We start from the raw sequence: 21510 nt of genomic DNA, 5'->3' as shown, positions 1-21510 counted from the left end.
TGCTCCCCAAATACCTACACCTTTACAAACAAGCCAAAGGCCCCTGAAGGGCTGCTACTTTCCTGGATCTGCCCATACCTCAGACCTCATAAAATGTGCCTTGCAGGCTGAGAGGCTCTCCCATTGAGGAGCAAATACCTGCAGGAAGTAAGACTTTCTGCCCCAGAGGTCCAAAATTAAGCCCTAATTAGATACCAAGTGACCTCCCAACCCCATCAGCAGAACTCTAACAATTATTGCCAGCACATACTGGACGTTTGGATGTGCCAGGCACGGATACATATTGTACTGACCACAAGCAATATTGGGTATGGCCATCATGATCCTCATGTCACAGGTGAAGAGAAGACTGGTGTCTTCCCTAAGTTGACCCTATGACAAGAGGGAAATGGTTCTGGGCCATGGGAAGTCTGAATCCAGAACTTGGGCTCACCTTGAGGTTATGCCATCCTCTCCCGGGAATGTGGCGCCATCCAACCTCATGCTTTTCTCTTTCCTCAACATACTAGGCCTGCTTGCCTCAATGCCTTTTTGCTCATGCTGTTCTCTTACCTGGAGTCCTCTTACCCACTGGGTAACTCCTATGCTCCCTTCAAGCCCAAATGAAACATCTCCTCTGGAAAGGCTTCCTTAGTCCTATGGGGAGAAATGTCCTCCCTCCTCAGGACTTCCCCAACACTTTGCCTGCCCTTATTGGCCTCTATAGGAACACATGACTATGTCACATGAGATAGAATTCTTTGTTGACTATCTCTCCAAGCCCACCCATGACTTGTGAATCCCTTAAGGTTGGGATGTGTCTGATTCATCACCAGAGAGGTTCAGGCCTGACAAAGTGGGGTACTCAATGGTACTGAATTAAGCACAAGAGGGTCCTATTGTTTGTGGGGTGCAACAGGTGGCCAGCACTGCAGGGTAGGACCAGTAAACTGGAGTCTCCCAAGTGAGGCCAGTCTCTCACACTCAGAGCAGCATGACCTTCTTTCCTTGTTTACCCAAACCTCACTACCATTTACTCTGCATCAGACTCTGTATTTGGGGCTGAGGCTGAGTGGCTTGGAAGGCCCTAGAGGTGAGTCAGATATGCCAGCACCCTTAAAGGGCTTGTAGTCAGACCACTAGGAAACAAGGTAGGTTCAAAGACAAACACCTCAACTCAAATCATGATGTCAGAGTATCCTCGGCATCTGTGTCACTCAGCCTCTGAAGAGGGCCTTCAATGAATTGAGCTTCTAGCATTCACACCTGTGAGCAGTCCCCTCCACTCAAGCCTCGATTGGCTCTAGGACCAGCTTAAATCAATAAAATGCATCCAGAAGTAACACTGTGCCTGTTGTGGATTAAGCATTAAGAAAGCCTGGCATATTCTGCCTTTCCACTCCTGGGAATCAACCACCATTCAATCCCAACCCAAGCTCACCATGGGGAGAGAGAAAAGGGAGCTCCTGGGCTCCTAGCATCCCTGCCAAGACTCCAGACAAGGAGGTGCCACCATGTTGTACATACCAGCCCCAGCGGCCATCTGACTGTAACCTCATAAGAGAGCCCAGGCAAAAGCAGCAACAGAACTGCCTGGCTGAGCCCAGCCAGTCCTGGGAACCAGGATAGATAATAAAATAGCTGGGCAGTACTACTGCTGCTTTTATTATACTCAGTTTGGCAGTAAAGTAAAACAATACTAACACCTGGAATGGAAATTCTAAGGAAATCACAAGCCAATTTCCTCATGATCATAGATGCAGAAACCCCTGAACAAAGAACTAGCAAACTGAATCCGCTCTTTATAAGAAGGATGACATGTCACATCTAATTTGGGTTTATTCCAGGAATGCACAGTTGGATTAACATTAAAAAATCAATCAATGTAACTTACGGTATTAATACATTGAGGAAGACAAATCATGTGATCACCTCAACAGCAGCAGAAAAAGTATTCAGTGAAATTCAGCATTCATTCATATTCATGATTTTTTAAAATAGTAATTAAAATAAAACCCATAGAAAACCAAGATGCAAATATCTTTTTTGATAAAGAATATCTAAAACAAAACAAAACAAAAAGATGACAAACATGACTGTGAAACCCTGAGATCAAGAATAGGCCAGAGTTGGCCACCAAAAACACATATCATATGATTCCATTCGTATAATAAGTCCACTGTAGCAAGAGCAAAAGTGTTCACAACCTATAGAGACAGCAAGATTCATAGTGCCCTGAGGCTGGGGCCCTGGGAGCAGCAAGAAGTGATGGCTAATGGGTCCAGGGTGATGAAGACATTCTGATGTGGATCATAGTGATGGTTGCACAACTCACCGAAGATACTAAAAATCATTGAGCCGTACACTTCAGTGGATGAATGGTATGGTGTGTGAATTATATCAGTAAAGGTGCTATGAAAGAACTAGAATAAGGCAAGGATGCCCGTTGTCACCATGTCTATACAGTACTGTGCTCGGGGTTCTGGCTGGCACCAACAAGAAAAACAAGAAAAAGAGATGAAAAGCAAAAGGATTCAAAAGGAAGAGACCAGCTGTCTTTATCTGCAGATGGCCTAATCATACACATATCGTAAAGAATCTACCACTGAACCTAATTACATGAATAAATCTCCCAAACACAATGCTCAGCCAAAGAAGCAGACACAAAGAATCTGTACTGTATGATTTCATTTCTATGTAAAGTTCAAAAAAGTCCAGTCTAAAGAACAGTGTTTCAGAACGTCTGCTTAGGTCGTTGGCAAAGCTAGGTCACCATAAAAGTCAGCAGTGCTCTCATTTAGGAAGAGAGAGGGGCCCAGGACTGGGGAGCTCCTGGGATGCAGGCAAAGTCCTAGAGGGTGGTTACATAGCTGCTTAAAATGGGTCACTAAACTCCAGATGCATGTTTTATGAATTTTTCTAATAAATATATATTTCAGAATTAAACAATTTTTAATGTTTTTAACGTGATTTTTTTAAGCCACAACACAAAGGAAAAGGTGATTTTAAAAGATTTTATGTATTTATTCAGAGAGACACAGAGAGAGAGAGGCAGAGAGAAACACAGGCAGAGGGAGAAGCAGGCCCCCTGCAAGGAGCCCGATGTAGGACTCATCCGGGATCCCAGGATCACACCCTGAGCGGAAGGCAGACACTCAACCACTGTACCACCCAGGCATCTCGGAAAAGGTGATTAAAGAGGAATGGAGGGGAATTGCTGGAAAAAGAAGAGGCTGCCTCCAGCTCAGAGTTTAGCCTTGGTGGGCAGATGTTTATTGGACAATAAAGGCATTGCACTCCCAGATCTGGACACTTTATCTTGGCCTGAGCCCAAGGCCAAGGCCAGTGTGAAGCAGGGAGGGTACATTCTTGACTACCTAAGGGGCCTTTGTTCTCTGGAAGGATGTGACCAGACCCTGCCCCAGCACTGGACACCCTGCCTCTCGCCTCCCCCTGCTCCGTCCTCACACAGATGGCACAGGACCAGGACTGCTACTCCAATTGGTAGCAGCTGTTGAGCACCTACTGCATGCCAACGCTGAGCAAGTGCCTGGCACATAACACTTCCTCAGGCCTCACAGATCTGTGGAGGGGGTGGGAGCAGGCTGTCTGCCTCCAGCCCCTCCAACCTGGGATCCCACGTCAGCTCCCCAGGAAGCAATGGGAGGGGAGGGAAGGTCAGAAGAGGTCAGACCTCTTTCCCTTGCTTTGCTACTGTTCCCCGACCTCAGGCATGACCCCAGGGACTGAGCCGCCCCCATTCCCTCCTTGCCCTAAAGGCTACCCACCACTCCTCCCTGGCCCCTCCAGTTTGGGAATGCTGGCCCGGATGCTTCCTCTAGAGCAGGAGACTGACTGTGATCCCCCAGCGTGAGCGTGGCCTCAATTAAGAAAGCTCTCCCAGGGCAGCTGTAATTAGTTTCCACCTCACACCCAGATCTCCGAATCACAGGTTAGAGGCAACCAGGCTAAGTGCACCAGAGAGAGGGGGCCTCCGCTGACTGTGGCTCTCCTGCCCCCATTGCGCTCGTCCTGTGGCCAGCACTTCCCCGGAACAAACCCAAGCGCCTCCCTCAGCCATTAATAACATCCTCTGCATTAATGAATTGTGAACACAAGGCTGGCCATTAAGACAGTGCAGGAAAATTCTTCGTGTTGCAAAGGCTTTTTCTCTGGACACCCATTACTGTGATGCACACCCTCCCTGCATGGGATAGGATTCTGCTGCCTTTTTATTTGAGAATACTCAATAAGGAAACACACTATAACTGCATGCCCAGCCAAGATGGGTCCTCTCCAACCATCCCAAAGTACAAAACATCACTGCCCATGAAGTCCCAGGGAAGGAAGAGGGGCCCTGCCCAGGAAACCCTACCAGGGGCAAAGGAACCCACTGCCGAATTTGGAACAATAAAGGGTACAAGGAAAAGATAAGTCACAGCTGCAATAAAGTTGAGAAAAATGGGAGACATCTGGAGACACAGACATTTCACTGGCTCCTTTGAAGGTGAGCGGGACCCAGGGACTTGGAGAAGAGAACCGAGGGATCTGGTGAATAACGACGGTATTTACAGAGCACCTCTCATGGACCACACACTGTTCCAAGAGCCTCCGATGTTCTAGCTCATGTGCTCCCCATTCAGTTCTATGACTTCAGTCCTAGGATCTAGATCCCCATCCTACCGATGAGGAGCAGAAGTAGAGACTGCCAGTACCGTTCTCCAGGTTTACATAGCTAGAGAACAAACAGAAGGATGAGGACTCACACCAGGCAGGCCACTTGCTTGAGGCCATTGTCCTGGTCGGCTGCTTGATAATTAAAGGATAATTAAAGGAGGAAACCCCCACAAGTGCCTGATTTTCAATTACATAGCTCTATCCCCAGGGGGCAGTTTCCCCGGCCTGAGGCAGCCAGCTGCCCCACTCCCTGATGGGCACAGCCTGGAGGCTAGTGGGCCACACTCCCACTCCCACATATGGGCACTCTGCTTGACCCACCACCCCAGAGGGGTCATGACCTCCTGCCCTTCAAGGGTGCCAGCCTAACCCCCACTCTTCCCTGGCTCCCTACTGCCTGAGTAGCCCTGCTGATCTATCCAGACACAGCCACACACACACACACACACACACACACACACACACGTGCACACACTACCTCAGCCACTCTCAACAAGGAGCCTGCTGGATGGGCATCCTCAGTACTCCAGCCCTGGAGCTGTGTCTTAGCTTCCCTGACCAAACCCTGGGGCCGGGATGATGGTGCTGCGGCAGAGGGCCAAGCGCTAGAGAGTCTCTGCACTCGCTCCCTGGTCTGAAGCAGAACCATCGAGCCGAGCTTCACGGCCCAGGCAGTTCCGAGCTGTGTAGATTGTCCAAATACTGGACAAATATTGTCTGGTCTTGTTTTCCCCAACTCTCTAGCTGCTTCCAAACCCCAGACCCCAGCTTTCCACATTTCCCCAAGGAATGAAAATTATTCCCTCTAATTTCCTAAGAAAACCACGTTCTAGAGTTTGCTACTGACTTCTCAGTCTGTGCCAGAGCTCAGCAAACCTGCTCTCCTTCATATTTCCTGGGCCGCTTCCCCACCATAATCCTAAGACAAAAGAAGTGGAGTCTACATCTGCTGGCATGCTCTGGGCCACAGCCACAGAGCTTCTAGGGCTCCACCCATCCACCTCACTCACAGCTCTATATTGTGGGAGCCCAGTGTTGTGGGGGCTCCCAGAGCCCATGTCCTCTACATCTCATGTCCCTGCTTGCCCTGTCCCTTCCCCCTGTGTAGCCTGCTCAAGGAGCTGACAGCCAGTATTCCAACAGCGCTCCTGGTTTCAGAACACATTCAAAGTCAAAAAATTTCCAGGCAAGTGAATAGCCATAACACTACATTCAAGGACATACAGCCCTCAAGGAACTAAGCAAACTGTACCTCCACATCCCCCAAGCTCTCCCACAAACACCCCTGGAGGCTCTCTTAACATTTCCCAGGCAAGGACTTCACATCTGTCATAACAGTGCCTGAAACCAAAAGATCAGGACCCCCAACTCAGAGTCCTTCACCTTGCAACTATATATAATGCTCTCCGGGCAGTCAGCTCTGGGACTAGTAGGGGAGGTGCTCTGTGTGCCCCCTGGGGGAACTGATCCTGCCCTTCCTTCTCATGCTGGCCAGCTGTTGGCTGCAGCACAGGGCAGCATTGGCTTAGATCCTCAGGCCCTGGTCAGGAGCTGCATGGCTGGAGTCTCAGGGGAAGGGCACCCTGGTGCTGTCTAGGGTTGGGCCAGAACCTCGGTGGCCTACCAGAGATACTTACTGTCTTCAGCCCAGGGCCATATGTTCCCACTAGGACCCCAGGGCCTGGAGAAGGAGACACGAGCACTGCTCGAGTCTGGGAGCCGACACTGAATTTGATTTCTTTCTTCTGGATTATTTGCAAGTTGCCACAGGCCTGGAGAAGTGGGTTGGGATCTCTGGGCTGGAAGGGGCTGTGGTGCTCAGCTCACAATGGTCCTGGTCTCAGACAGTCTTGGGTTTGTCTAGACCCCTCCCCAGGGCTCACACCCAGTGGATTCACTTGCTAGGGAAAAGGAGAGTAGGGGTCTAAGGTCCTACCAACACGTGACCATCTAGAGGAATGAATGAATATGTGGTGTCTAGAGGAAAGGGCACATCAGGATCCTGTGGAGGGCAGCCCAGACCCCAAATGGGAGATGTAGCTGAAGAAGCCATGTGTGAGCCAGTGACTTCCCCTCTCTGAGCCTCAATTTCTCACTTGTGACAAGAGGCATGGGCTGAGAAGTCCAGACAGGTGCCTTCTAGCACCAACAGGCAAGAAGCTCCTCCCACTTAGGTGAGGCAGTCCCCAGGTTGGCCAGTACCCTCTGGGAAGCGTAGCTCAGGCCACTAGCTCTGCCAACATTGCTTGCCCAGTCCCCTGTGGGGGTGCACTAAGGTAAAAGAGTCTTGGTCAAAGCCCAGAAGTCCTAGCCCTGAGTCAGGCCATTGGAAGTCGGGCAAGAAGTCAAAAGCTGTCCTCTCTCCAAACCACTTAACAAGTGTTCCACAAAGCAAGCAGAGGTCGAACCCCACAGTATCTAGAAGCCGACTTGTGGGTACATACTTGTTACCCAGGTCCTGAGGCCAAGGCCGGGTGCCCCAAGCACACCTCCAGGGAAGGCTGAGGCCACCTAGACTAGAGCCAAGAAGCTCTGACCAGCTGATTCAGAGACTTCTAGCTCAGAACACCTCACTCTCAGACATGCCACCACATGGGGATGGGCACATTTAGAGAGCAAAGATCCCCAATCCAATACTAGCTGTTATCTCGGAGCAAAATGGCAGGCCATGGATGGCTCTGACCAATGATGTGCCTTGGAGATCACATGTAAAAGATTGGAATAGCTCAAATAAAAATTTGAAAGATTTCCAACTTCTCCAGGAATTTCAATAGTTCTGGCAATGTCATGTCCACATATCCACTTGGCCACAATGAGCTGGCCTGAGCAGCCACTGACCCCTGAGTGGGCAAACACTCCCCAATCCCACCCCCAGTCCCACCTATGCCCAGCCTAAATTTGAAAATGCCCCTTAACATGCTCCTCAAATACCTGTCTCTGGCAGTGGAGAAATGTCTCTTCTCCCCATGCCTTTCTCAAAACTATGAAAATGTTGGTACACCTGGGTGGCTCAGGGGTTGAGCATCTACCTTTGGCTCAGGTCATGATCCTGGGGTCCTGGGATCAAGTCCTGCATCAGGCTCCCTGCGGGAAGCCTGCTTCTCCCTCTGCCTGTGTCTCTGCCTCTCTCTCTGTCTCTCATGAATAAAATAAAATCTTAAAAAAAAAAAACTATGAAAATGACATAAAGACACAAGGGCTATATACCTCAAGGAAAGTGGGCAAGAGTTCATTGGTGTCTGGTGAAGACAATGCCTACACATACCTCGCTCACTGACTGCTTGTCACCAGAGCATGTCACCTGCCCCAGCACACGGCCGCAGTCAGGAGGGACTTCCCATGGGGATGCACAGGCTGCCCAAACACATGCCACCATGACACACAAAGATGTTCCTTGGTGTGGTGAACACACTGTGACTTCTGTCACCTGTGCCAGCACTTGCACATCCCAAGCTCCACCCCCAGTAACCCCCTTAACAAGGGCAGCATCAAAGGAAAGTTCTGTTTCTTTTTTTTTTTTTTTAAGATTTTATTTATTTATTCATGACAGTCACAGAGAGAGAGGCAGAGACGTAGGCAGAGGGAGAAGCAGGCTCCATGCATGGAGCCCAATGTGATCCCAGGACCCCAGGATCACACCCTGAGCTGAAGGCAGACACTCAACTGCTGAGCCACCCAGGAGCCCTGGAAAGTCTGTTTCTAATGAGGCAGACACAAAAAGGGCCCCAAGGTCAGAGCCCAGCCTGAAAAGTTTAGGGAAGGGCTGGAGAGGGGTACATACCAGTAAAGGAAGAAGGAGGTGAGAGATTTACCTTTACCAGTCCCTCCCACTAGCCCCTGCCTCTGCCTTGGGTCCTAACTCAGATGACAGAAGCCTTAGCTCCATCTCCCTCTCACCACTGCCCTGGACCTCCCAGTGGCAGACACTGTCCTGCTCTCCCTGCTCAGCAGCCTGGCCTTCTCTCCCTTCCCTGAGCCACCACAGGCCTCTGCCAGGGCCCCACCTTGGCTGGCCAGGGAGCCCAGCCATGGTTGCCATAGTTGAGACACAGCAATCACCTATAACACATGAGGCTGGAGTGAGGCGAGCAAAGAATATTTATAAAAGAGATGGTTACTCTCGAGAGCTGAGCCGGCCCCCACCAAAGCAGAGAGGATTTGGCAGACAGACATGGGACTGCTCCTCTGCCAGACCAGCTCCTTAAATGATACCCAAGTTCCACTGGTAATCTCCTTCCAGAAGCCCCTTCCAATTGGGACTGCACCTCTGTAGTGCCCTATCAGCCTACTGTATCCTGTTCCAAGGCCCCTCTGTGGGGGCTCTCCATGGCCTCTGGAGCCCCCGGGGCCCTGGAGTGGAAGGAGGCATTAGGAAGGGCACGGGGCCTAGAGCTGGACAGAGGTGAGCCTCATCCACGCATGCCAGCTATCTAAGTGAGGGGATTTGCCCAATAACCTGGACTACTCAGAAGTGGCTCTGGGCCTCCAGCCCCACCCCCTACAATAGAAAATCCAAACCCAGGAGCATGGCTTTCAGGGCCTTCAAGCTTTGGCTCTGCCAGGCACCTCCACATTATCTCTGCGCACTCTCCCATGGGCACCCACCATACCAACCATTCTCAAAACACATCTGGTTCTCCTCCCCTCTCCTGGCACTCTGCACATGCTGTTTCCTATGCCTAAAATGCCTTTCTCTCCCTTCTGGAGACTACCCAGGGAAGTTCTTTCATGTCCTCATTCAGCCTCCAGAAACCACATTTGCATTGCAGATTGCCACTCTGTGTGCGTGTTTGTGTGCGTGTGTGTCTGACTTACCAGCTGGAGAGGGTCCCCTCAAGGGCAGGAGACCCCAGATCCTAATGCAGAACAAACAGGGCAGTCTCTAGGAGGGGACTCTCCCATTGTCTATCATCAGGAGAAAGTCTACAGCCTACACCCGTACGTCCCCCTCCCTGACCTCTTGTGACAGAGAAGCCCCAAGAATAGCACTAACCGTCACTGCCCCAGACCCACCGTGACACCCAGCCCCACTCTGGGCCGGCACAGCTGCCTGGCCTCATCACAGGAGGAGGAGGAATTGAGAGACAGTGGATGGGCATGTTCATCCAGTGGGGATGCCCCAGAAGTCCCCAGGGAGTTCCTCTCTCTGGGCCTGACAAAACATCAGACAACAAGAGCTGTTATTAAGAAGAGAGCCAATCCTGGAAAATCACCAGTCCTAATGGTTCAGACCTCTGACATCAGCAGTCCCCAGGGAGGCGGGTGGGCACGCTGCACACACAGAGAGGGACCTGGGACAATCGCCATCAAGGCTCAGCCAGGAGCTTCAGGTTAACACCCAAGACTGTCACCAATGAGAAAAAGCAACCTGTGAACCCAGAATGGTCCCCTGTGAAACAACTGCCTCTCAGACAATCCCCCATCTGATGCAGTAACGCCTATCATCTCAGGCCATGTAGAAATCAAACAAGATAGCATGTGGGGGAACAGATGCTGTTCATGACCCTGGCTGTGATGGACAGGAGAGACGGTGCTGCACCAGCCCAAGGTGTAAGGCTGATGGGTGGGACTGGGAAAACAGAGTGGCCAGCCAACCTCCACGACCCCGTGGAAACAATGCCAAGCCAGCATAACCCCAGCCCCACCCTGCCAGCCAAAGGATACAAATCTTACCTTTCAGGGAAGCAACATGTGACAGGGCCTGGGCATATGTGGCTGTATTCAGGAGGGTCCCCGGCAAGCAAGAAGGAAAGAAAGGTCCCGTCGGACCCACAGTTCTCCCCAGGCTGCTAGAGAAAAGAAAATCACATTGAGTCCCAGCCCTGTGTGCCCACCATGCCTCCAGACCCCAGGATCCCACCACCTCACCTCTGCTGGGCTTCCAGGGCCTCCTTCTTGCTCCGGGCCTGGTCCCCCGGGGGTGGGGAATTGATGTTTCTCACAGGTGGTGGCGTCACCTCTGCCATGGGCTCCTTGGCTCCTGGCTCTTGGTCAGAAGCCCCTCTCTCTGTTTTCCTCCATTTGGCCCGTCGGTTCTGGAACCAAACCTGAGTCCCCAGGGGAGAAGCACATCCAATGAAGGCAGAAAATCAGACAGGAGGGAATCAGTACCCAAACCCAAATGCCTGGGTTCCGTACATTGCAGCAGTTGCTCCTCTCTCTGAAAGAGCTCCCAAAGCAGTGCCCTCTGAACTGCAGCTTCAGACCCAAAGATGGGTAGAAGGCATGACAGGAATTTTTAATGAAGGTGAAATCATAGAAAGTATCCAAATGCTCTGCCCACAGTAAGGGCACAAGTGTTATCATGTGGAAATGCTCCATGTATTCAAGTGCCCTTATTTAATGTGAAATGTATCTTCTATGGTTGGGGGGAGGCAGGAGGAGGAATCATCATGAAAGCAGTCTGCAAAACACTGCCCTGGGGTTTCCTCACCAAAAATATTCATTCACTCTTCCAGCAGGTCCTCCTGAGCACTCAAACGTGTCTGGCCTAAGACCTGCGATTTAACCCCAAAATCATTTCTGACACATCATGAAGCTTGTGACCGGCAGCCCAGTGCACCCATGAGAAATAATGACTCTGGAATCAGCCCTGGTTTAGTGTGAATCTGGTTTAGAATCCACCCCAACCCTCTAAGGCAGGTAGACCTAGCCCCATTTTACAGATGAGAAAACTAAGCAGACAAGCTAATTAACCGGCCCAAGGTCAGGCAGGTGGTAGGTAAGTGACAGACCCACATTTGAAGACCAGTGGTTGGGCTAAGGACCAGATCCGAACTCCATGGAAGTAATAACGGTGGCCACCCCTGAACATTGTTAGCACAGAGATGCACGGAAAATGCTGAGCACTGTGCCCAACACACAGCAGTCACCCGGGAAACATTAAGTACCCTTATCTCTGCCATCATCAGGTTAGGAAGACACTTGTGATTCACCTGCTCTAAGTGCCTTCTTAGAGGCTGGTGTGGAATTCTCCAAGCCTTGGCAATCCCAACAATATCTGCATGCAGAAGGACCGCCTCACGGCAGCCGAGCAGGCGGGGCCCAAGATGTTCCCAGAGGTCAGTGCAATCCTGCAGCTCTTTATCCAGCAGAACCTCTTCCCTCATCTCCTGGGAGATAATTCCTGGCTTTCAAAAAAGGCTTGGCTAGACCTCCCTCCCACTCCCCCGGGCATCCTTTCCTCCTCCCATCTCACGCCGGCCCAGGAGAGAGCCCGGGTCCCAGGGCTGAGCCCTCCGTCAGCCCCTCCCCCACCCCCCCGCCACTTCTGAATTTTCATTCTCCTTTAACTCAGTTTCTTTCTTTTTTTAATCCAGTTGGCTTTTAATTGCACATATCAGCAACCATTGAATAATGATTTTATCTATATTCTAAATTTAGGGCAGTTAAATGCAAAGCAAAATGCAGACACTTTCTTGTGTCTTAATTGAATGAAGGTCACAGCTATAACAACATTTAATTGAGCTATTTTTCATTATCATATTTTAATGACTTTGCACTGACAGTTCGCCTGCTTCTGAAGAAAGAGCATGATGGAGTCGTTTATTTCCCTATTTAGTTATTGTTTGACAACATCAGCTTCGATTAAGACCCTGCTTTATAGAACATTAATCATATTTGAATGAGCAAGAGATATAAATGTAAACACAGCTCCCTTCCCGCCACCACCGAAGCCCAAGTCCCCACATGGAAGCTCACTAAACAAATGCTTCACAGCCATTGTCTGTTTGCATAATAGCTGACAACAGCCCGAACAACAGTTCTCAGCCTTAATTGTTACCACCCCTATCTCACCCTTGCACCTTTCAGGGAGAAGTTATGATCTTCCACTTCTGAATGCTCAATAATTGTGTCATTTATCTCAATTTGCAGTTCAGTCTTTAGGCAGCTATTGGCAAGCTGGCATTAAAAAAAGAAGGGATAGACAGCATCCTGGCCAAAGGAGATTTTCATTTCCAAATAATAATCAGTTTAATTTGCCTGCATATGACCAATGATTCATGTTCAGATTTAATAATCAGGATCACATAATCTGATTATAGGGGAAATAATTTGTTTACAACCCCCAATTTACTGCCCAGAATTCCATTATCTCTCTTCAGCCATTGGTTTTTAAGAGATACTAACATGACCCAGGGGAACCAAAAGCAAACTATTATATTTCCTACAATTAGATCTTTGCATAGTCTTAACCCCAAGCCCCTACATAAAAAAGAACAGAAACAGCATGGAGGAAACCCCATAAATAAAATGAATATATAATTGTGCTCAAAGAATAGCTCTCCCGGAGAGGCGGCTCTGCGAATCTGTTCCTCCCGCGCTCGGGCACATCTGCTGGGCTCCACGGGTTTGTGTACTTAAACGTAATCACTGTGTGGCTTCTAAAAAGAAATCCTGCTTAGAGACAGTCACCGAGGGCCAGCTTGGAGGCAGCCCCCTCGCTGCTGCCCTTTAAAGATTTTTAAATTGCACATGTTCTTTGGATCCACTTCACTGAAAGGGTCCGCGGACAGGGGAAAAGTTGGACATGATGCAATTTCTGGAAAGCAGATCCTACCCTGTTCCCATCTGAAAACACAGTTCTCTGCAATTGACCAGCCTTACCCCAGAGCAGTCAGAGCTGCTTTGAGAATAGCATCTCAGCTTTTTTTTTTTTTTTTCCAAAGCAAGGAAATGGATGTGCATTGATGTAATTTAGTACCTTAGAGACGCGGACAAATTAGTGTAGAACATTATCACTAGTTAATTATGAATGACCGATTAATCAACCTAATCTAATATTCCACATTATGTTGATGTTATTAAAGTGCACCATGAAAATGACAGATAGTCTTCATTTGCTTTCTTTGGCCAAATGTGCACTCTGCCGTCATGATGTCAAAAAAAAAGTTTGCCAGTTTTAATATGAGAGAGTTAAATAATTAAAAAGAAGGTTTACCTGCACTCTGGCTTCTGTGAGGTTTATTTTCATGGCTAGCTCTTCTCTGGTGAAGACATCGGGGTAGTGTGTTTGAGCAAAAACTGCCTCAAGAGCTTCCAGCTAGTGAAAGGAAGAAAAATATTTACTGGTGAGAGGCTGTGGCAAGGTGAGAGGAAGCATATGCATATTTCACATTTGCTAGGAGTGGGTGAGGAAGTAGTTTCACAGATCAAATAGAGGAGGAAGAGGGAGAAGAGAGCTCTTCAAAAAGATGCCACAGAATTCAGATTTTAACCATGGATATCTTAGAGGCTAAGACTTAATAACGAGGTATCATGCTCATCCAAGAAATAAAATGAGAAGCACAGATACGTAGATGCTTTTACATGTAAATATATTCTTAGGTATCAAAGATTCTGAGGGTGGCCTGAGGAATCAGAGCAATCCACACAGCTTTCCCCATAGAACAGAGGGGGAACAGAAACAACTTGCAGACGCCCTCACTATGTCAGTCCCACAGAAACTACCTAGAGGTGTTCAGGCCACCTTCCTGACAGCTCCAGTTTGCACAGATCTAAGGGAGAGAGCCCAGGTCCAGAAAACAGAGAATGAGAGTCTCACTTGTAGCCCTTCCATTTATGGACGGCGATACCTTCCAAAAATCAGTCAGTTTTTTGGGCCCCAGTCTTCCCATCTATCTATCTACCCGCATTTCTCAAGGTTCAAATGACATTTCTGATGTGGAAGTGTTTCCCCAACTACCAACCTAAGGCAAATGCAAGTGATCACTATCGCCGTTTCACTTCCTAGCTGGGATCATAAGGTCCATCTGCCCTCTCCTCAAATGGATTTCTTGACACATAAAGTGTTCAAGAAAACAGAAAGATCCAGTTTCCATAGTTGGCTTTATTTTAAAAGACAAACAAGAGCTGCTCCAACTCTGATATTTTGGGAGGCAGGAAGTAGCTAACTCTCAGAAAGGGAGGGCCATCCTTACCTGCTGTAGAGTAAATGTGGTCCGGTTCCGGCGCTGCTTCCTGCGCAGAAAGCCATCGTCGAAGTCTCCTGGAGAGTGATTGCCAAAGGGTGCAGTACCTACTGGGAGCAAACTGAGTCAGCCTGAGCAGAGGGCCTCCCTGTCTTCACAGCGACCCCAGATAAACGTGCTTGTTTGGAGATAACTCCAGGTAGAGTCCTGTCTCTCCAATGGCATCTTTCTCTGCTGATCTCGTGGGGGTCCCTTCTTTTCCACTTTCTCATGCTCTCTCTCACCCAATAACCTTTGATTTTAGGCCCAACTCTTGTTTATTTTTTTTTTAATTTCATTTATTTATTCATGAGGGACACACAGAGAGAGAGAGAGAGAGAGCTAGAGACACAGGCAGAGGGAGAAGCAGGCTCCATGCAGGGAGCCCAACGTGGGACTCTATCCCGGGTCTCCAGGACCACGACCTGGGCCGAAGGTGGCACTAAACCGCTGAGCCACCCAGGCTGCCCCATCAACTCTGTTTATTTCATAGGGCAGGTGAAGACCTTCCTCCCCCAAAAAGGTCAAATCGGCTTCTTGTGAAATTTTGGACTCTACTCTGGGAAGCATCACTGGCTTGAGGCAGAGCCTTCACCTGCCCTTTGGTTTCCAGCTGTACGTGCATCCAATGTGCTTTGATCTCATCCCCTACCTCAGATTCTTTCATGGAAGCCTCCACACTTCCCATGTGCTCACCTGCTAGTTTACTTTCCCTTGTTTCTTATAAACAACAAGGCTGCTGGGGGTGGGAGAGGAGAAAAAACATTAAGAGCTTTCACTGCACATTTCTCCCAGAACTTTAGGACACAACGAGGTAAGAAGTTTATAAATGAATATTAATTACTGTTGGTCACAGCTCATCAGCACCATAGTGGATCTGTTATATAGATGTCCATTAATAAGAGGTCTGCACTAATAGCTAGCGTCCTGAATTCCAAGCAGACTTAAGCAGAGCCACTCTCAAAGAGCACCCCACCCTCTGGCCAGGCTCATAAAGGGCCCATTGCTCTCCCTTCCCTAAAAAGAAAGGTGTTCTTTCCACTGTCCTCCTCAGCAGTCCCCAAAACTCATATAAAAGCCAGAGCAGAGTTTTGCCCCAAATGTGCATCCAGATTTTTTTTTCCAAATATGCACCATTTACTCAACAGTCTACAATGGCTTCTTAGAAAAACAAACGAGTGAGTGCCCAATTGCCAGTGAATGCTGTACCTGCTGTGGGCTCTGGTCTCAGAAGCACTGCATGTTTGGCATTAGAAGCCAGTAAGCCACACAGGCAATCTCCCTCAGAAAGACCTCAGTCCCAAAGAAGCAAGATCCTCTGGACTTTTTAAAATTCAGTCTACTAACGGGGGTCCCTCCTACTTATTATTCTGCTCTCCAGTGCTACATCCTTTGCCACGATACCAGTCTCTCCTGAAGCCTTCCCTTCCGTCATCTTGTCCAAATTGCACTCTTCCTCAAAGCCCTAGTTACAAAGATTTCTCTCCAGCTCATTGGAAACTTCAAAGGGACAGCCTCAAAGCAGTCTTATTTACATTATTTTGCAGGAAATCAAATCATCTCCCTTTGATTGGTGAGGATGGAATGCAGACTCTGAGATGCTCCAAACATGATCTGCCTCAGCCTTCTAACTTATACTTGCTGGCTTGCAATTGCTCCACAACGTATGCATGTAATTTCTGCAAGTGAAACATTGTGTGTCAAATTGAACCCTAAAAAAGACTGAGTGGACCATCAAATTAATAAGAAAAGAGGAAAACATGAGGAGGCTTTTTACTTAAAAGGAAGTAGAAATGTTGATAATATGAAAATGTTACACCCTGCCAGTAATTAAACAAAACAGAACCATAAACTGCTATTTTCACCATTTTGACCAAAAAAAAAAAAAAGTGTATAATGATACCAGTACAGTTAAGAGTGTAATAAAATGTGCATGTTCATTAACCATTTGTAGGAGCATTAATTGGTGTAGCCTTATTAGGGGTTAGGGGGTAATTTGACAATATTCATAAAAAATTTCAGTACAGATACACATATTTAATCCAGGAATACATTAAAGTGTGCCAAATGAGAAAAAGAATAACATTCCTGGCAACATGACCATAGGAAAAAAAAAAACAACAACAACAAACAACTGGAAATAGCCAAAGTCCCCATCAGTACAACGTATAATGGAATATTACACAGCTGTTTAAAAGAAATCCATAGATCTGTATATATTGACATGGAATAATCCTCAAAATATATGTTGCAAAGTTAAAAAAAAAAATCCCAAGGGATGTGGCAGTATGATCTCAATGTAAATGAGGCATAACATATAGGAAAAAAAAAAGTGTTTTTCTTGAGGGAATCACAAGACACCAACAAAAGAGGTGGTGAAGAAGGAGGATTTCACTTTTCAATGTGTAGGTTTCTATTTGAATCTCCTAAGCAGGTATACGCAGTACTTTTTAGTTCAATATTAGTAAAATTATCTGAGAAATGAGATGATGAGCCATGCTTTGCTTTCTTCTTTATGCCTCTCTAGATTAATAAAAATGAAAAATTAAAAAACTCATAGGCTGAAAGAGATGTCATATTCCAAAAGTCTGTTTTCAGCCTTCCCATATGCAGCAGATCACCTATTCCCCCGCAATACTACACTAACATAAAACACCCTTTCTGCAAAACTGGCTCAGAAACACATCTGCAAAGGAATAAAAAGGTGCATAAGACACATCTCCTTTTCTTCTAGTCATAGCACTCAAAATCAGCATGAATGTGGGATGTGCCTAGGGTGTGGGAAGGAAAGATGAGTGGCCAACAGCTTAGTGCCCCAGGACCATGATAGGCCAGGCCAGGACTCCCCCTAAGTGACTTCTGCAACCCATTCTGCAGACAGAGCTTTCCTCTAAGTTACCCAAGCAGCCCACCTCCTGTTAAATACCCAAATCTTGACCTTCCACTCTTTAATCTCAAGAGTGGGCCATGTCATACCAATCAGTCCAAACCCCAGGTTCAGAAGGCAGAGAAGGCATGTCCTCCACACATGCAAAAGATCTCCCTCCAGGCCTGGTGTACAGTGTCAGGGGCTGTGCCTTTCAACTTCCTCATAAAACAGGGCAGCACAAATCCTTGGAGATTAAAGGAGGTGAAATGCAGGCAAGTGTCTGGTCTTCCCTTTTTAGGAATGTTGATGGAGCTAACAGGGTTTAGGCACTGATCCTTAGCTCCTTTAGAAAATTCTACTGAATTCTTAAAAGCTTCCATGGTTAAGCCAAAAACAAACTGCCTGAAATCCCTGTGCTTGCCAGCCAGCTAAGGCTTAGCTACTGCTCCAGGTAACTGGAGACAAGGCGGACGAGCTTGTTCTGATGTGTCCGATCCCCAGGTGCCTCACCACCTTTGCCCTCCCCCTATGCCTCTCCCCCATTCCTCCCTCCATTTCCTGGCCTCCAAAACTCTCCCATCCCACAAATAAATTAAAGGAGTAGGTAGGTTGTCAAAGCCAAGTCCTGGTATTGCTCCCAGTTATTAAAGTTCTCGTATCGCAAGATTAAGACTCCTGCTCTGAGGAAGATGCTGTTAAAAGTTCAGAATGTGTGGCTTTGCATTTGTTTGATGTCCACCCAGGGGGTCCCCCAGGCCCTGTGTGTGGGCACCAGAAAGCCAAGCTGTCCCCTTCAAACAAACTTACTCCCACCTAACAATCTAGTGCACAATCCAAACCACATAAGGGATCCTGAGGCAAAATTTCTTCTAAGGCCCTCAAAGTCTCAAACTCTTGGCCATGGCTGCCCCGGGGAGTAGGGAGTGGTTGGCATCTGGGGTCAAGAAACCCAGTGAGACACAGGGAAGAAACCATGCCAGGGCACATGGGGTGGTGGTAGGTAGGGTCACCTAGTTCCAGACAGCCATCGTGGCCGGCAACAGACCTTAAAGCTTCCCTGAGCAGTACTGCCCTGTGCTCCAAATGAGAGCAGCCTAGCCAAGGGTCCTTCATGGTCACGGTTGGGATCAGGGTGATGAGGGCCAACTCCCCAGTCCACCTTGGCTTTTCGGGATGTTTGCAAAACACCGTGAAAGATTGATGCGGCCCCCAGGGCGGAGGAGACCCCATTAGAGGCGTGACACCAGCATCTGTGCTGGGAGGACCGGCAGGTCCCTGCTGAGCGAATAGCCCCGGGGCCAACCCGCCCAGGCCGCGAGGGAGGTGGGAGGCAGGTGGGGAGAAGGCGGACGGCTGGAGCGGGGTGTAGGGGGGAGGCCGGGGGCTCCCGTACCCACCGCCCGGCCGTTGCAACCCACGCGGAGCGGGAACCCAACCACGCACCGGCCACGCTGCCGCTCGGGAGCTTCCTGGCCAGCGAGTGCGTTCCGAGCGGCCCCAGGCACCGCGCTTACTCACCGTCTAGCTGTGGCGGACAGTGGAAGTAAAACATCGCCGACGGCCGGATCCGCTGGGCGGCGGGGCCTGGGAAGGGTGACCGGGAGGGTGACCGCTGGACAAACACGGCGCGCGAAGCTCCGGCCTGGCTGCAAAGCAAACAACGATAAGGCTAAGTCTCCCTCTGCACGCGCGGGACCGGTCCTGGGGCGCACTGGGCCCTCCTCCTGGAAGCCACCCCCTCCCTCAGCCCACTGTGGGGACTGGCGGGGACATGGCAGCGCCATCGCAAGCCCGGTCCCCTGTGGGACAGCCCTTCGGGTCGGGTCCACCGCGCGGGCCCCAACGCCAAACCCAGGCAATCCGGCCACCGGCTCTCCGGGGTCCCCGCCGCAAGCCCTGCGCCCCGGCCACCGCAGCCAGGACCAGCGAGCGCTCCAGGCCATCTGCGCCAGCGGCAGCCCGGGCCGGGCAAGCAGCGGAGCCCCGCGGCCGGCCGCGCGGGGCCGGGTGAGTGGGTCGGGAGGCGCGCGTACCTCGGCGGCGGCGGACGAGGTAGGGCTGCAGCGTGACCGCCCCTGGTCCGCACGCCAGGCTCGGCGGGAGGCGGGCGGGGCTCTGCGCGGCTGGCGCCCGCAGGCCCAGAAAGTGACTCGGGAAGTGGCCAGATGTCTTGCTGTCTGTCTACAGCGCGCGCCGCCGCTCAGCACTCGCCTTTATAATCTCACGCATAATTGGCCTTAATCTGATTATTTCCAGCGCTGTCTACAGCGAGTAACTTGGATAGGTCTATTGGGCCTTACAAATGGCCCACGTGGTGTTAAAAAAAAAAAAAAATCCATCATTTCTCAGCAAACATCGGAAATGTTTTTCTTCTTTTAAAAGAGGATAGAAACAATCACCACTACCACCACCACCCCCAAAAGGCATTTTCTGAACACTCCACCCACACCCACCCCCAGTCTCCTCTGACTCAAACCTTTCTCCGTGAAAGCTTGGATTTGGGCTCGCCCTTGTCAGAGGCCTGGCGACTCCCGGGCTGCGAATTGACAAAGCGCTGCTAATTGTAGCTGCGGGATGGGTTTTTGGGGGGACTCTTTGCACACGGCTTTCCTTTCCAAGCGACTGTACAAAAAGGAAAGTTTGATTTTGTTCTCAGCAAGGGGTCCCTGAATTTATGTTCGCTTCTTGATGCAAATGATATGCGGTGGGACCCTTCGCAATTACTTTTAAAATGCATCCGAGGCAGACACTCAGCGGAGAGAGACCGCCCTTCCCTCTGCCTGGGTGAAAATTAAACTCTAAAGTACCGGGCTGAAATTTTCAAGTCAGGGGCGCGGGATTGGATCAAATCACATAAACTGCAAAAAAAGCAAGTCTAATGGTGCATAATTGGTTCTGTAATAGCATTACACCAGGATAATAGCCCGTTACGGCCCCCTGCACTATTAAGTGCTTCCCTGGCGGAAAGCCTTTATGATATTAAAGGGGGAATATAATGATATTTTGGTTATTAAATGCATGTAATTAATTTATGCACCACTGAAAATAAAGTTGGTATTATGACCCACTCAAGATGCATCAGAAGATGCAAGTCAGACAACTGTTGATAAGTTCTGGTGTCTGTGTTCCGTCTAGACTGCTGATTTTATTTTGGGACGATGGCTTCTTGGACAGACTGCACAAATTGAATATTTTATAAACATTCTAATGCTGCTTTCGGGAGCCCTGGCGAGGCGGTGGGTCGGTCGGGTCCCTGCACGGCCTAGGATCCAGCCTTGATCTTAAAGACACAGCGTGTTGGGAACAAAAGGCCTGGCAGGCCCACGCGTGGATCCCCGCCGCGGGGGAGGCTCGTGGACCGGAAGGGAGAGTGGCGGGGACCTGGGCCCCTCTTAGACCCCTCCGAAAACTGCTGGGAGGAAAACTCAGCGCCGCTCCGCGGAGGCAAGTTAGCGCCCAGCGCACTTCAGCGGCCCCTTCTGGGTTCAGCCCGCCCCGGCGCGACGAGGCCACGCCACACGGAAGAAGGCGCAGGGGACTGGCTCGGTTCAGAGCGGAGAGCGCCGGGGTGGCCCACCGGGCCGCGGGCACCACACCTGCAGGGCTGGTAACCGCCCCGCGGCAGAGAGCGCCACTTCCCCGTCTCCAGAGAGGGCTGGCACCGAACGCGGGCCCTGTGTCAATGCGGGCCGTGAGGCTCGGCGCGCTGTGTCCCTCCGTGTGTCGCTCGGAGGACCCCTGCGCTCCGGAGCCGTCTCCGAGGGCCCGAGGCTACGCTTGCATGCCCTGCCCGGGTCTGTCAGAAACCCGCTCGGGTTCCCATCTGCCCTGGGCGGCAGCTCCCCGTCTGCGCCCCCGGTGCGCCCCCAGAGCCGGGCGCCTGTCGAGCGAACTGAGGACGGTAGGTGTCCGGGGGGGCCGGGCCGAGGGGCTCCAGCCGCACCTGGGCCTCGTGCGGGAACCCGCGGCGTTGGGACCTCCCCAAGGCCAGCGAAGTCCAAGCGCCCGTCTCCGCTCTCCATCCCTCGCAGCCGC

General features: G+C 50.1%; 1 protein-coding gene across 1 annotated transcript in view; it reads right to left on the bottom strand.

The window, feature by feature from the left end:
- The window catches only part of DRGX (dorsal root ganglia homeobox), a 32326-nt gene extending 13299 nt beyond the window's left edge, over positions 1 to 19027 (bottom strand). The window contains exons 1-5 of the mRNA XM_077877053.1: positions 18994 to 19027; positions 14577 to 14674; positions 13598 to 13699; positions 10525 to 10703; positions 10330 to 10442 (exon numbers count right to left, since the gene is read on the bottom strand). Of these exons, the coding sequence (XP_077733179.1) occupies positions 10330 to 10442; positions 10525 to 10703; positions 13598 to 13699; positions 14577 to 14674; positions 18994 to 19027 (526 nt within the window). The remainder of the gene's footprint in view (positions 1 to 10329; positions 10443 to 10524; positions 10704 to 13597; positions 13700 to 14576; positions 14675 to 18993) is intronic.
- Positions 19028 to 21510: the final 2483 nt, after the last annotated feature.

The sequence above is a fragment of the Canis aureus genome, chromosome 29 (genome assembly GCF_053574225.1).
Source record: "Canis aureus isolate CA01 chromosome 29, VMU_Caureus_v.1.0, whole genome shotgun sequence".
Lineage (NCBI taxonomy): Eukaryota > Metazoa > Chordata > Mammalia > Carnivora > Canidae > Canis > Canis aureus.
Note: the sequence above shows the minus strand (reverse complement) of the source record. Positions and strands in the feature narration are given on the sequence as shown.